This window comes from Haplochromis burtoni, unplaced genomic scaffold (assembly GCF_018398535.1).
Source record: "Haplochromis burtoni strain Fernald_Lab_line unplaced genomic scaffold, NCSU_Asbu1 Contig_294, whole genome shotgun sequence".
Taxonomy (NCBI): domain Eukaryota; kingdom Metazoa; phylum Chordata; class Actinopteri; order Cichliformes; family Cichlidae; genus Haplochromis; species Haplochromis burtoni.
The window spans coordinates 599,947-613,833 of NW_024582655.1; the positions used below are offsets into that span (position 1 = coordinate 599,947).

Below are 13,887 nucleotides of genomic sequence, written 5' to 3' on the forward strand. Positions count from 1 at the left end.
GTTTTGTTTTTGAATGTCAGAAATGTATATTTGTGAATGTGGAGATGTTATATTGGTTTCACTGGTAAAAATAAATAATTGAAATGGGTATATATTTGGTTTTTGTTAAGTTGCCTAATAATTATGCACAGTAATAGTCACCTGCACACACAGATACGTCTCCATTGCTCTAGAGTCAAGTGGTGGCGTGCTTTACACCACTGCATCAAACACTTCGCACTGTGCTTGATGATGTAAGGCTTAGATGCAGCTGCTCAGCCATGGAAATCCATTCCATGAAGCTCTCTACACATTGTTATTGAGCTAATCTGAAGGCCACATGAAGTTTGGAGGTCTGCAGTGACTGACTCTGCAGAAGTTGGCCACCTCTGTGCATTTTATAAACCTATGACCATGGAACTGATTGCAACACCTGAATTCGGTGATGTAGATGGGAGACTGAATACTTTTAGCAATATAGTGTATACATCTCTTCAAATAGATTGAATTAATAACTAAAATACTTGAAAAAAATTAAAATATAATGAAAATAAAATGCACTGGCTCATGAACAAAGATTTAAAATGCAACAGCGAGCTCGCTCCTCTGAAACAGCTGGAGCTTCACATGAGAGCCAATTAATTCCTTTCTTCTGTCAAGGGGATCGACCCAATGAGCAGAATTGAATAAACGCATCCTTTCTGTTCTTAACCTTGTGTTTAAATGTTACGCTTCTTTTCCCCAGCCATAATCCACTCTAGGACTGAATTTACCTCTATTAAGACACTTTGAAAGGTGGACATGAAAACTATTAAGCAGAACTCTTGCATGCTGTCTCACTTACTGCTGGTATTTTTAATAAGCTAGAACATATCAGTCCATCTGACCTTTATCAAGTATGCAGGCAATACTCCTGCATTCTTATATATTAGTATATACACACATAGTCAGATTAGTCCTCTGAGGCAACACTGCACACATGTGTGCCTTTAGTTTGTCAGTAGCGTCAACAGACTGAGTGAATGTGATAATAATTATTGTGACATCCATATAAATTCAGGGCAAACAAACAATGACTGAATAAAACTGTTTGATACATCAAAACACTGCATTAGCAGCCATATTTGATTTATAATAGATATAAAAACAGGTCTTAATCTATTAAAATATCTAATAAGTAGCATTAACTAATGAATGGATTAAATGTATTCAGAAGCATTATTTTCTACTATGGCATCATACAGTGCATAATATTAATAACTACTGAAACTGACTTTACAAAACATCAGTTTACAGCCCAAAACAAAGCGCTTATTATTCAGTGTTACATCCTCTGTCTTTTTTTACATTTGAATCATAAAGAAAATATAATATTACAGCGTATTCCCCTGAGTGACACTGGGCTTCTTGTCTCTTCATGTGACTGTCTCTATACCCTTAGTTGGTGTTAAAACAAGTTCAATACCAAAACATTAAGGGAGGTCTCGCAAAAATTAGAAGTTTTATGTTCACTTATTCCATGTTTCAGTTTTTTTATGGTTTCACTGATGTATCATCAACACAACCTGATCAAGAGGATGTGCAGTTGATCACACTTTTAACTGACTGACTGTATATTAGCAATAGGCACAGTTCCCACATAACTAATTTCCATTTTCAAGAGGAATTAAGAGAGTTTGGTCAACTAGATGTCAAGTTGTTTTGTTTTTTTTCCCTCTGAACACAGTCATTATGGATCAAATGGTCTCTTAGGCTTCACTCACATTTATACATAAATGTGGAAAAAAGGTGCTTACTAACTACTCTAAAACTGTGTAATTACCATGTTATGTGTTTTGTGTTTAATTTGCATAAAACATAATCCTTAAAAGATTCATATTTTCCTTTTCCCCTGAATGCTTTCACTCAGTGCCCTAACTTTCTAAAGACTTTTCTGGTTGTGGTCGTGATAAGCTATAGAAACTTACAACAAATGTGAAAATCAGCAAAACCCCAAAACTTTTGATTGATCATGTTCAATATTTATCATCAGTATAATAGCCTTAGGGGACATGACTACCTAGGTTGGCTGAACAACTGGCCAAGGTCAAAGTTGATCTTGGAAAAAACATTTCAAGAAACCATACAGAGTAATATATCAAAGGAAAATGTTTGGAAAGAGCTGTAAACAATATAGTTTTTCAATAGGACGCCCTATGATGCTACAATGACACTGCAAAGTCTTGAGTTTTCAGAGCTTATGGAAGCCAATTACAGCCAATTTTGCTCCAATCATAAGGATAAAGATAATAAAATTCACTAATTAGTATGTAATGCTTCAAGGTCATAGGTCAAAGGTCAGAGTCACATGAATTAGAGAATGTTAAAAAAAAAAACAGGCTGACGTCAGCATGTTATAATAAAAACATTATAAAACATCAGAGTTTCAGTATAGCCCTTGCACTACAGGGCGGTGTTGCATTCCCTGAGTGCTCTTTTAAGTATAACAGTAATAAATTACTGCCTGTGTCTGTTATAAACATCAGTTCCATGACAGCCATAAGGTTTGAGCCAGACACATAACAATGAATCTTGTGGTTCAAGCCCACATCTATTCACAAAAAACGCAAACTGCTGGGAGGCGTCACGTGCACCATTAAATCATTCCCCTTAGATTTATTAAGCTTTGTGCCAGCACGTTTCACGATTCAAATGTTGAGCGACCCACCTGGTTCTGAATGTAAGCGTGGAGTCTTTCGAGCATTCCCTCACAGGTGTACTCGTACGGCAGGAACGGCTCCACCTGCAGACACACGTGCGTGCACAGATGAGCAAACAGTGGACAAGAGCATGCGCGCATGGCCGCAAAGCCAAGTCGTAGTAATTACAGGACCCCGAGCATCTGATACTTAATCACAGTTGACACATTCATTAGCGTAATTGTGAAAGGCCTATATCACGGCACGAGCCTCGCATTAAAATCAACGACCTAATACATCACAGGTGACAGCTTTGAAAATTGATTTCATTAATTTTCGTGATGACTACATCAATATGTCAAACAATGGATTAAACCGACATCGGACCACAGGTCACGCGGCACTGAGACGGCTGTTTTGGTGACTTCTGGATCCTTTGGGTGCAGTTAATAGTGTTGCCGTAAAGACCTGTCAATCACTGTCAGATTGTTTTCTTAAGGCACAACATGCAAAAAAGCTCAAAAGAGAACACTGATCAATAGCTTTCCCTTCTTTCTCATATTTGATGCAGGCAGGGTCATAGGGAACTGATGGGAATAATGACTGTAGGTTGGAATCTTTGGAGACGGTGTTTATATCAATAACAGCATTTTTGAGGCTGACTGTGGATTGAACACATGACTAATTATAAAATATATCGGGACAGAACAGATTCTGCCGGTATCCCCGGTGTAGAAACCTCTCAGAATGTCTCCCTGTGGTATCTGAAGTGAGATCTCACTGTTTACCATCAGGCCACTAAAGCACTCAGGCTTAAATTGATAAATGGCTCCTTTTAGCGTTGTGTTCCTTTTAGCGCTCTCTTATTACTTTATTTCATCTGAGTTTAATGAAATGTATCTGGCACTTCATCAGCTATTCCACAATGCAATTTGCCTTTTGGGCATCTTTACATAATAGAATCCGAGTCGGACCAAAAAAAAAAAAGTTTCATAAAGTGTGATTTGAATTCAAACTCAGGAAACATTCTTTATGTGACTCCACATTTAATATACCTAAACTGACTGAAGCGGTTGGTCACAAAAAATGGGAGCAACATTCATTATTTCACACCATTAAAAGTGACATAAAATGATGGCTTATCTGTGAGGCAAGTTATGCTGGTAGTTGGTACAGACAGGACAAAAAACACACAAAGACATTTGAGTATTTCTTAATTTCCACAAGGCACAGTACTATTAAAGTAACATTAAAGCTTAGCCAGCAGCTTTTTAAGCTATCTAAATCCATAACATGAGCTGCAGGAATATGAACAGACCCCTAAAAAGCATTAAGCACTGAGCTGCCTGTGAATAAGCGTAAGTAAACTCACAATATGTAATCTACACAACCAGATGAGCCACACTAAATGCCATCTACACATGTAGCGTGCCTAATTTTACACTCAGACTCATCTCACTGAGCTTAAACTCTGCACGAACCGAAGAGTTATCCAAGTAATTGTATTACAAGGAAATGCTTTTACAAACACAGTAACTAATTATAATTTAAGATGAACTGAAAAGGGAAATTCAGTTCATCTCCTAGTGCACCTCTGCACTCTGACTGCTTTCTTTAAAATCCTATTTTAGCCACTTGTACATGTGTGTCTGCAGTTTTACCATCTATATCAAACTTTCACAGGGTGCAAAAACTAAATTGTATGTCAAACTGACCTGACACTGCTAACAGGAGCCACAATTACAGCCATGACTGGGAGACCAAACAACGGTTTTCACTGAAAGAGCGCACAGCAGCACATCAGGTCAAGAGCTCCCTGCTTATTTATTCATTTATTTTTCTGACATTAATAGGGTAGCGCACCGTGGCTTTTTCACACTGTAAATGAACATGTCTAATTTAGCATCTCGAGCTGTGCGAGAATACGAGCTCTCAGCTGAAAACAATTAGACTGTATTGTGTTTGAGCCACTGAGCAGCTCCTCACAGCAGAATAAAAATCCAGGAGGCTTTGGACACACCAACACAATCAACGCTCCTTAACCTCCCTACTCACCAAACCTAGACTATGTGACTGTCCCTTACTGCTTCAGCAAAAGAATAAAAATAGGATGGCAACCTCTTTGTGGCTGAGAATGGCCCAGAGAGTTGCTGTCAGAGTCACTTTCAATCACAAGGTGATTGCATGACTTATCTGGTGGGAGGGAACCTGTCTCCAAATATGCCAATGCCTATTGCTATCAGGCAAAAGTTTGCAAATACTTGCCAATGAGCTCAACTTCTCTGCGATCCATTGCTTTGCAGTAGGCGACTCGACTTGACTGGTTGTATTCTGTTTTTTTTTCCTTATATGAATGTGTTGTTACTGAGCATCTCTATAGTTTTAATCCAGTTAAATCGCCATCCTGGAAGAACTATCTCAGTTTAGGAATTTCAGAATATCCGTTTTAGATCTATGACGCTCTATCTGCATCTCTATCTCTATGTGAATTTCCGTGTATATAGCTGGAAACAGACTTGTTATTTTTCCCAGTTTATCCCAGTTAATCACCATGGTGCCATTATTGCAAGTAACTGACCACATTCGGTTGCAGACTGATCACAGACTGATAGCACACTGACCTTGTAGTTTTATCACAGTCTTGATGTCTAGAAGCGTTTGAAGAAGGCAGCTGACTGCGAGTGGTCTCAACAATTTCAAAGGCATCGAGATCGCAAGTTTATTGCACAAAAATTCAATATTTTTAGCTGTTCAACCACTCTTTTCCCTAGCGTGACGGTTGCATTATGTAAAACTAAACTGAAGTTGGAGGTTCAGTCAAATGTGCATCTTGGATCCACAATTCTATAAATAAGAAACCCTACACGACTGTTTGTATAATAAATATGAAGCTACCACCCCGTTGTTAATTAAGCTTAGCAAAAAGACTCAAACAGGTTTCTTTTTGCTAATGTGAACAAAGGGACCTGTTGCCAGGCAACCAGTGGGGGATGTTACTGCTTCCTATCAAGGAATAGTCCAACACTGTTGAAAAATAGCAACTTTTGGCTTTTGTGTGCATAATAACAAACAAGATGTGATGTCTTAATAAGTAAACTTTTGAGGTGTTAGTAGGCAGATTTTGTGACAGAGCCAAGCTGCTTTTCAGTCTTCACGCTTGGCTGTTGGCACTGACTTCATATGCATTATAAGGACATGAAAACCGCATCAGCGTTCCAAATCTGATTCAAGTATATTACCCAAAATACCACACTTTAAAAAAAAGTTATGAAACACATTTTGGAGTTCTCTTAAAGTGTTTTGTTTGATGGGTTAGTAAACAGATTTTTTTTTTTAACTTCCATTTCAACCCGTGTCTTATTAAATATGTAGAGGGTAAAAAAAAACAAAACAACAAAACAAACAAACATCCATCCGCTTATCCTTGTCAGGGTCGTGGGGGGCGCTGGAGCCTATCCAGCTGTCTCAGAGCGAGAGGCACGGTACACTCTGGACAGGTCGCCTCTGCACAGAAAGACCCCGGCCTGATGGTGGAATTGAACTCAGAACTTTCTCGCTGTGAGGTAATAGTGCTAACCATGATGCCACCGTGTTGCAAACAAAAAACTAAAACTGTTTTCTTCTGCTCTTTCTGCTTTTAAATTTTTAACTGAAACTCCCTCATCTTATATGATTAGTGTTGTTTCTTTGTCCCCCTAGGACTTAAAGCATTTGCCAATACCAAAACTGGTACTTCATTTTGTCTCCGTCAGCAGGCAACACAAGGTCTGCTTAACACACCTAACAGGTAGAGGCACACATGAGTCTTGGAACTGCGAGATGCTTGGCAGTAGCTCTGTGTTGTTCTGGTGACAGATTGAGCACAGTGCGATTGATTAATAAGATCTGCTGTGGACAATGTGTACTGCCGGTGGGGCTGGCCTCTGGAACGCTGCCACGTAAACTCAGGTGTGGGCACAGTTTACCTACTGAGCCGCTCAATATCTCAAGCAATTAGGAGTGTGGAGAGCAGAGCGGGAGCCAGCTAAGCATTTTGCTGTAACGTCGGATGCCATGATTAAGAGCTCTATTAAACTCAGAGGGCTTCAAAAGCGGGTCAAACCCCACTGTGAAGTGTGCAAGAGTAAATTATACTTTCACCTCAGTATGCTAGTATGCAGCAGTGAGTAGCATGGTGGACTACAATATAAGAAGACCATTATTTTGTTGAATGAGTGCTGTTAAGATTGGATGGCAAACACACACACATCCACAAAAAAATGAACGCACATTGATCCTCATGATTTCACGGATGGTTGCGTCAAACTCCTCGGAGTTATTGAAGTCAATAGTGATGACATGCGGTCTGCCAATGTACTGCTCCGCGTAGGGATGCTGAGAGGATACCTGAGGGAGGCACAAGTGGAATATATTAATAATCTTTCCGGCAATAAACACGGCTAAGATCAGACAGCATTACTGTCTTCTGTATATTTTTAAAAAGTCAAACACTGTGAGTTTCTACCTCCCTCGATGTGGGCTTCCCTCTGAAGAACTCGTGATTGAGAGAGCTGTGAGGAGGGTTAAACTTTGGCTGCAGGAAGATGCAGCCGTTGGCTATTGCCTCCAAAGGGGCGGGACCTTCGTACGGGAAGCCAAATCCGATGAATAACTAGTGCAGAATACAACAAAGATCAGCAGATTGTGAGTGTTTACACAGAGCTGCTCACACCCTGATCAGATCAATCCTTTTTCCAACTCTACAAAAGCAGGAAGCCTTCTCCAGTCCACTGGGATACAGAAACTGTGCGCAAACATTGACACTTTTTCAGAGCTCAGACGTGTCAGTATTGCAAGCGCACCTTGGCCTTTCTGAGGAGCTGCTGAAGTTCCTGCTGAGGCAGCAGGCCGTGATTCTTGACGAAGGCGGGCACCTCTGGGGGACGCTGCGTCTCGTAGTACACAGTCCCGTGGATCTCCATGTGGCGGTGCAGGATTGCCAGAAATTTTTCCTTACCCTTCAACACAAACAAGAGGGAAGCAAAATGAAGCGCTTAAAGACAAGAAATGAAAAATGAATGTATGAATTTGACTGTGCAAACACTAAAAAAAGGTGGGTGAACTGCATTTGCATTTAAATTAGCGCTTTTTTCCCCACAGTACTTCAAATCCATTTTATTGAGTTTTAACTAAGCCTTGTTATCGGCACACGTTGCAGCTGGTTATAAGATTACCTGTAACCATTTTGAGTATTTAGAAACTTTGTATAATTGTGGGGGGTTTTTTTGTTGGTTTTTTTTGTTTAAATGTTCAGTACATACATCCTCTGCTAAGGTGTTATGCCTAAATACTTTGCACACCTTAAATCACTCAAATATGACCTTACAATTACACACACAGCAGCTTGGAAAAAGTAAGCCTAAAACCTAGATATGTTACAGAGTCTAGAGTATCACCCCAACCTGAGCACAAGTACTGGTTGATGGAAATGAGGCTGCTAAAAGCAGACTAATGAGCCAAGTCTCTCCATACTAGTAGTAACACCATCACCTTGGCAACTAAAAATCACTCTGTACCTGTGGAATTTTAAAGGAACATGAAAGACTGAAAGCAGGGCGTACTGTATCCTCTGCGTTTCCCCGTGGGGATAATTTGCTTGAATAGTTTTATTGAGAAAAACTAAATTGGTTTATCTTAAAAAGTTTTTTTCTGAGGGAATGTTATGAATAATTTACTAAAGCTATGTCTTTGAGGCATAAATCATTTATAAATGTCAACTAAGTGTTACTGCTCATTATTCATTCCAGGCTTTCTTTCTTTCCTTTTTTTTCTTTTAAAGCAATGAGGTGATGAAAACAGTTCCTTTTACAGAAAGTGATAATAATAACCATCAAAAAAATCAAAGCCTGCAGACTTGAAAGATGAAAAGGTTTGCGGTTTAATCTCTCACTCACAACTGCAGCTGTGGGCGACTTGTGAGTTCAAACTGTAGCCGGCTGTCCCGATTAAAAATAAAGTCAACTGACAAAACTTCATGAATTGATGAATTTCATAGGATGGTACATTGCATGTCTCTGCGTGTTTAAAATATATTGGAAGAGATTAGAGTAATATACAAAGGTCTGTAGCAAAATATTTCTTCATATTTTGCTTTCAAGGCGCCAGATTTTCTTGTACTATTGTGTTATTGAGCAATAGTTCTGAAGGTCTTTCAAAGTTTTTCTTTGGACATTGGCTGCCTTGTAATTTATTTTCAGTCCAGTCCTTGTAGCCGATCATTTTCAGAACAATATTTTGTATTTAAGCAAATTAACAATGATCTCTGAATCACTGAAAAATAAAAAATGCACTTAAATCAAGAGATGAACCCATGTTGTGCTTAAACATAATAGACAACTTGGCAAACAACCAATTTTAAATCATATCTTTTGTTACTGGTGGCCTGTTGTATGAACACATAGTTTGTTCCCATTTCTTTAATTGAATTTTTAAAAAAAATGCAGTGATAACAGGGTGATTTCCAAACCAGGCAAAACTCAACATTGTGTGCAAAGTGTCCTTAAAGAAAATCTGATGAAACTTGACAAGTAGAGGACAAAAGAAGACATTGCAGGCTAAATAAAACTAAGAAGAGTATTTGAAAGTCATGTCCTTTCTCCAGCAGAGACCTGACGCAGGATCTGAGACACACAGACATCTGTTGATTCATTTACTGTTCACTGAAGCCTCATCAGAAATGGTCTCAGTGGAAGGGTGAAAGGACTGAGGCAAGTCAAATTACACAAGAACTGGACTGAAAATAATCAGTATATAAGGATGTGGTCAGGAGGTACAGCAGTTAGCGTCAACAGCCATCTATAAAACACAGGGGAGCTTCTGTCATGGTTTTGGCCTGCATGTCAGCCAGTAAGGATCTGATTGAAACTGATGCAATTATTAAAACAGACATGATCCATCATGCAGTAAGAGCACACCTGAAGAGAAAAACAAACAATGGACTATCAGTCATGGATTGGCTTCCCTAGAGCCTGGGCCATGATGACAGAGAACAGAACAAAAAGCAGCCGAGATCCAAAGAAGAGCTTTGAATGTCCTCCAGGAAGCCTGGAGAACTATTCCTGAAGACTGCCAAAAAGAGCTCAGACTGTGTTGAAGAATAAAGGCAGTCATACAAAATATTGACTTTGCCTTATATACTGTACTGCTATGTATGGTTGCCTGTTTCAATAAGGCACTGTAGCTCTTTCCTATTCTCTTAGCAAATTCGAAAGAAAAGCAGGCTGGTTCAAGACTTTTGCACAGCACTATTTACTGGGCTTGTTCATTTTGAAGTGATTTCTGCAGAAATGGCTCTTTTACAGCAACTTTTGGCAACATAAATTCTAGGAAGAAGACTTGATTTAAATTTGGCATCGAGTTAAGTAAAAAAGAGGTCTACTTACTTGAAGCTGTGTGGAGCCATCAAAGATGCATCATGAAATGACAGAACAGCACAGAGCGACACCACAAGCAAGCAGGGGAGAAGTGAAACGAGGGAGGCCAGTATGGAGCAAAAAGAATAGCAAAGCATTAGTCAAGCTTCTTCTCATAGAACCTTTAGAAGTCCAACTCTCTAAAGTGAACCTCAAAATTGAGTTGGAAGAAGAGGCTGTTCTCAATGAGGGGGTTTTCTCTGTCTGGGGAGATTCCAATACTACTGGTTCCTACACAGCAATCTTTCTGTTTCACAAATCTTACTCTGCAACTCAAGTTGTTCTGAGAAAACAGGGAGCGCCATGGCAGTGTAGGTACAAAAGCTGCAGCCAGACTCAAGTAAAACAAACCTTGAGGGAGGCTGCAACACGCTTCAAAGTTACAGAGAGAAGGAGCAGCCTTGGCAGCAGCTCGGAGGGAAAATTTACTCTAAACAAAAGCTATTGTTCCTGCAGCATCACACTTCAGGCCTGATTCCTGGAGGAGGAAATTGTTTGCAGGAAATGTAAAACCTAGTGGGCGTTTGACAGAAAAAGGAAAGCGATATTTAGAGGTTCTAAAAAAGTATCATATTTTGGAGTTTTATCAAATCTGAAGTGTTTCCATTATACAGCGTAAAATATATTTCACATTTAGGAACAAAAATTATTACATGGTATGAATCAAGATGTAATATTCTTTTTCTCCTCCTGTGGATTAGACACTTGTATTTGTGTATTGATGCTTGTGCTGGATATACTGACCTTCCACATGTTGGCTTCTTTGCCATATACAACAGCCATGTTTTTAACCTTGTTCTTCTGAATATTCAGTCTCTCTGTCTCATTCAGCTCCTCTGCCACAAAACCCATAAAAGAGTTGTCTGGAGTGTGGGCTGCCAAGGACAAACAAAATAATTGGCAATACAGTGTTTCAAGTCCATTATAAGAGTCAAACAAATAAATAAAAAGGTAGCCAAAGTGCAGCTGCTGTGAAGATTTGTGGTGCTGTGCACGTGGACGGTACAGAACAAAAGAGTGTGGCAGGAATTCAGGGGAAGCGAAGCTCATTGTTTTTCTCAGCAATTTGTTATTACATTAATCTGGTGGACTAAAGGGAAACGCAGGAAATGGTGCACTCGCTGGGGTTGAGGATGCTTCTCTTGTATGATGCTGTTAACTCCTGATCGGGCGACTTGATGAGTCACATCTGCGCGGTCGATGATGACAGTGCAACTTCATTATTTCAGTAAGCTGCACAAAACCGCTGCTATAATGTCCCCACAGCTGTCCGCTTTCAGGAAGTCAAGCAGCATGAATGCTAGCAGTCACAAAGGAAGTCTGCTGCAGCGGGGATTTGCAAAGAAACTGTATTTTTCAGAAACTCAATTAAAGCTGACAACTTTTGGTATAAGACTTTGTGATAACAGCAAGTGTTTTGGCTACAGACGGTTTTGCTCATTGTCACTGAATTAATTGGAGACAAACATCAGAAAGTTTCTTTTGCTACAATTTTCACCAAAAAGTGTCATGAATGTGCGTGTGTGTGCTTGTGTTTTTGCACCTTTATGTTTGGGTCTTTGTGGGTGTGTGTGTGTCTGCATCCCACACAGGAGGTATTACACATCTGTGCAGGCCCAGCTGTACTGATTAGTTTCCTGCCTGCTGCTGTAAAGGCTCGCCTGTGACAGCCTGAGGTCTTTATTAGCTCACGGTGTGCTCACATTTTAAGTTTAAAACATTACCTCACTGGACACTGTATTAGGTACGCCTTGCTAGTACTGGGTTCGGCTCACTTTTGCTTTCTGAACTACATTAATTCTTCAGGGCACAGATTCAACAAGATCCTGAAAACATTCCCCAGAGATTTGTGTAGTGTAGCCTCAGTTTTCTGTTCTTAGCTGACAGGAGGGGCATCTTATGTGGGCCCATATCCAAGGTTTGATGATTTGTGAATTCAGAGATGCTGTTGTGTATACCTTGGGTGTAACAAGGGGTTACTTAAGTTACTGTTGCCTCCCTATTAGCTCATAGCAATCTAGTCATTCTATTCTAACATCAACAAGATATTTTGCCCCGGAGGACTACTGGATATTTTCTCTTTTTTGGACTATTTATTCTCTGTAAACTCTGGAGATGCTTGTGAAGAAAAGTCCAAGTAGAGTTACTGCCATGTGATTGGTTGATTAACTATTTTGCGGTAACAACAAGTTGAACAGGTGTATCTAATAAAGGGTTCATGAGTGCATATATCACACACATATGTGCATCAAAACAACTTAAAGCATCTGTAAATTCAAGCAGACGTTGACTTTAGACTCTCAATCTCAGTGAGAACAAAGATCGTAGAGAAATAAGCAGCCCACATACGGAACATGGTCATGTACTGCTGGCCATGAAGGTTCCAGTAACCCCAGTTCGTCCTGTAGCCATGCAGAGTTGCATACTCCTCGTGGTTGTAGGCAGGCTCTGTACCGAAGGTATCAATCACTCTTATGTGGCATCTGGGACAAAATAAGAGATACAATTAGCCTGAATTAGAACAAAGCTGTCTCTTGCATTTATTTGTCTCCTCTAGCTGAGTGAAAAACAATACATTTAGCCTTTTGTACTTTGCCAGAACAGCACATGTACATACAGTGAGATTGAGTCTAGAGAAACATGAAGAAAAAAAAATCTAATTTTGAGTTATGGGAGCTAGTCCGAGTACTCTAACACAGTCTGGGTGTCAGAGTCTTGGTTTGTAAAGCTGTCAGTAGTGATAGATGTCCACGTCCCCAGCCATCACCCCCAATAAGCAGAGATCACACACGCCTCAAGGTGAGACAATAGGAGCTTAAATAATAGACTTGTTTTACAGCCACCACAGGACACGCTGCTGTAACGGTTCATGATATGGTATTGGTCCATCCTGGCCAGAATCTGAAGAAATAAATTTTAGGGCGAGGCTTTTTTTTTTCCATGTGCAGGGCTTTGACTAGAAAATGCGTCAGGTTCTCTCTGATAATGTCAAAGCAGCAGTGAGTGGATAAACATTACACCGCTTTGACTGCATCAACAGAAAAACATAAAATAATTATTGTCCTCTAAGATCAAACTAAAATAGAACATTTAGCAATGACAAGCTAAAGAGGAGAGAATTACTCATCAGCACTTTATTCGGTGTAAATATTCACCCTGGGAAGTGGAAGAAGCAGTTCGATGTAATGAAATTGGAGACGTTTTATCAATAGCTTGCATCTCTAATCAGTGTCAAGGCTGGAGAGGCAATCAAAGTATTGGCCTGTCACTTTGTCAGGAGAGGACTATTGGTCGATCAGCCGACCTTGAACTGATGCTGACTGGAATCAGCGTAGGCTTTTGATTTGAGAATTCTCAAAATGCAGCAGAATCAACATTCATTGCTGTGAAATGTGTCTGGGTGCTACCCACTTATTTCATAAATACAACACCCTTGTCCTCTTATGCATTCAGAGTAAAATATGGGATGAAAAAGCCCAGATGATTGTCATCATTTACATACGACTATAGCTCGAGTGTTTTGTTTTTGTTTCCTTTTTCATTAATCAATTTTGTGACGAAATTTGCAATTTGCATTGAAAGCTGTTTTTTTTATCGCCTGTTTGGTTTAAAAATTGAGGATTCACTTGTATACCATGACTGCTTCAGCGCTGCAAAGCTGGAAGACAAGGACAAAAACTTTGCCAACTGCATTTACTGTCCTTTGATGCTCTGCTGAATTTGTACGTTTGTCACTGACAAAGAAATGGACAGTCTCTAATTTCATGGCAGTTTGATTT

At 39.7% G+C, this 13,887-nt stretch overlaps 1 protein-coding gene across 1 annotated transcript in view; it reads right to left on the minus strand.

Moving 5' to 3' along the window:
- LOC102310405 (alpha-1,6-mannosylglycoprotein 6-beta-N-acetylglucosaminyltransferase B) overlaps positions 1-13,887 on the minus strand; it is a 68,205-nt gene that overhangs the window by 6,232 nt on the left and 48,086 nt on the right. The window contains exons 10-16 of the mRNA XM_005940836.3: positions 12,458-12,591; positions 10,853-10,983; positions 10,079-10,084; positions 7,499-7,654; positions 7,162-7,308; positions 6,927-7,043; positions 2,687-2,761 (exon numbers count right to left, since the gene is read on the minus strand). Of these exons, the coding sequence (XP_005940898.1) occupies positions 2,687-2,761; positions 6,927-7,043; positions 7,162-7,308; positions 7,499-7,654; positions 10,079-10,084; positions 10,853-10,983; positions 12,458-12,591 (766 nt within the window). The remainder of the gene's footprint in view (positions 1-2,686; positions 2,762-6,926; positions 7,044-7,161; positions 7,309-7,498; positions 7,655-10,078; positions 10,085-10,852; positions 10,984-12,457; positions 12,592-13,887) is intronic.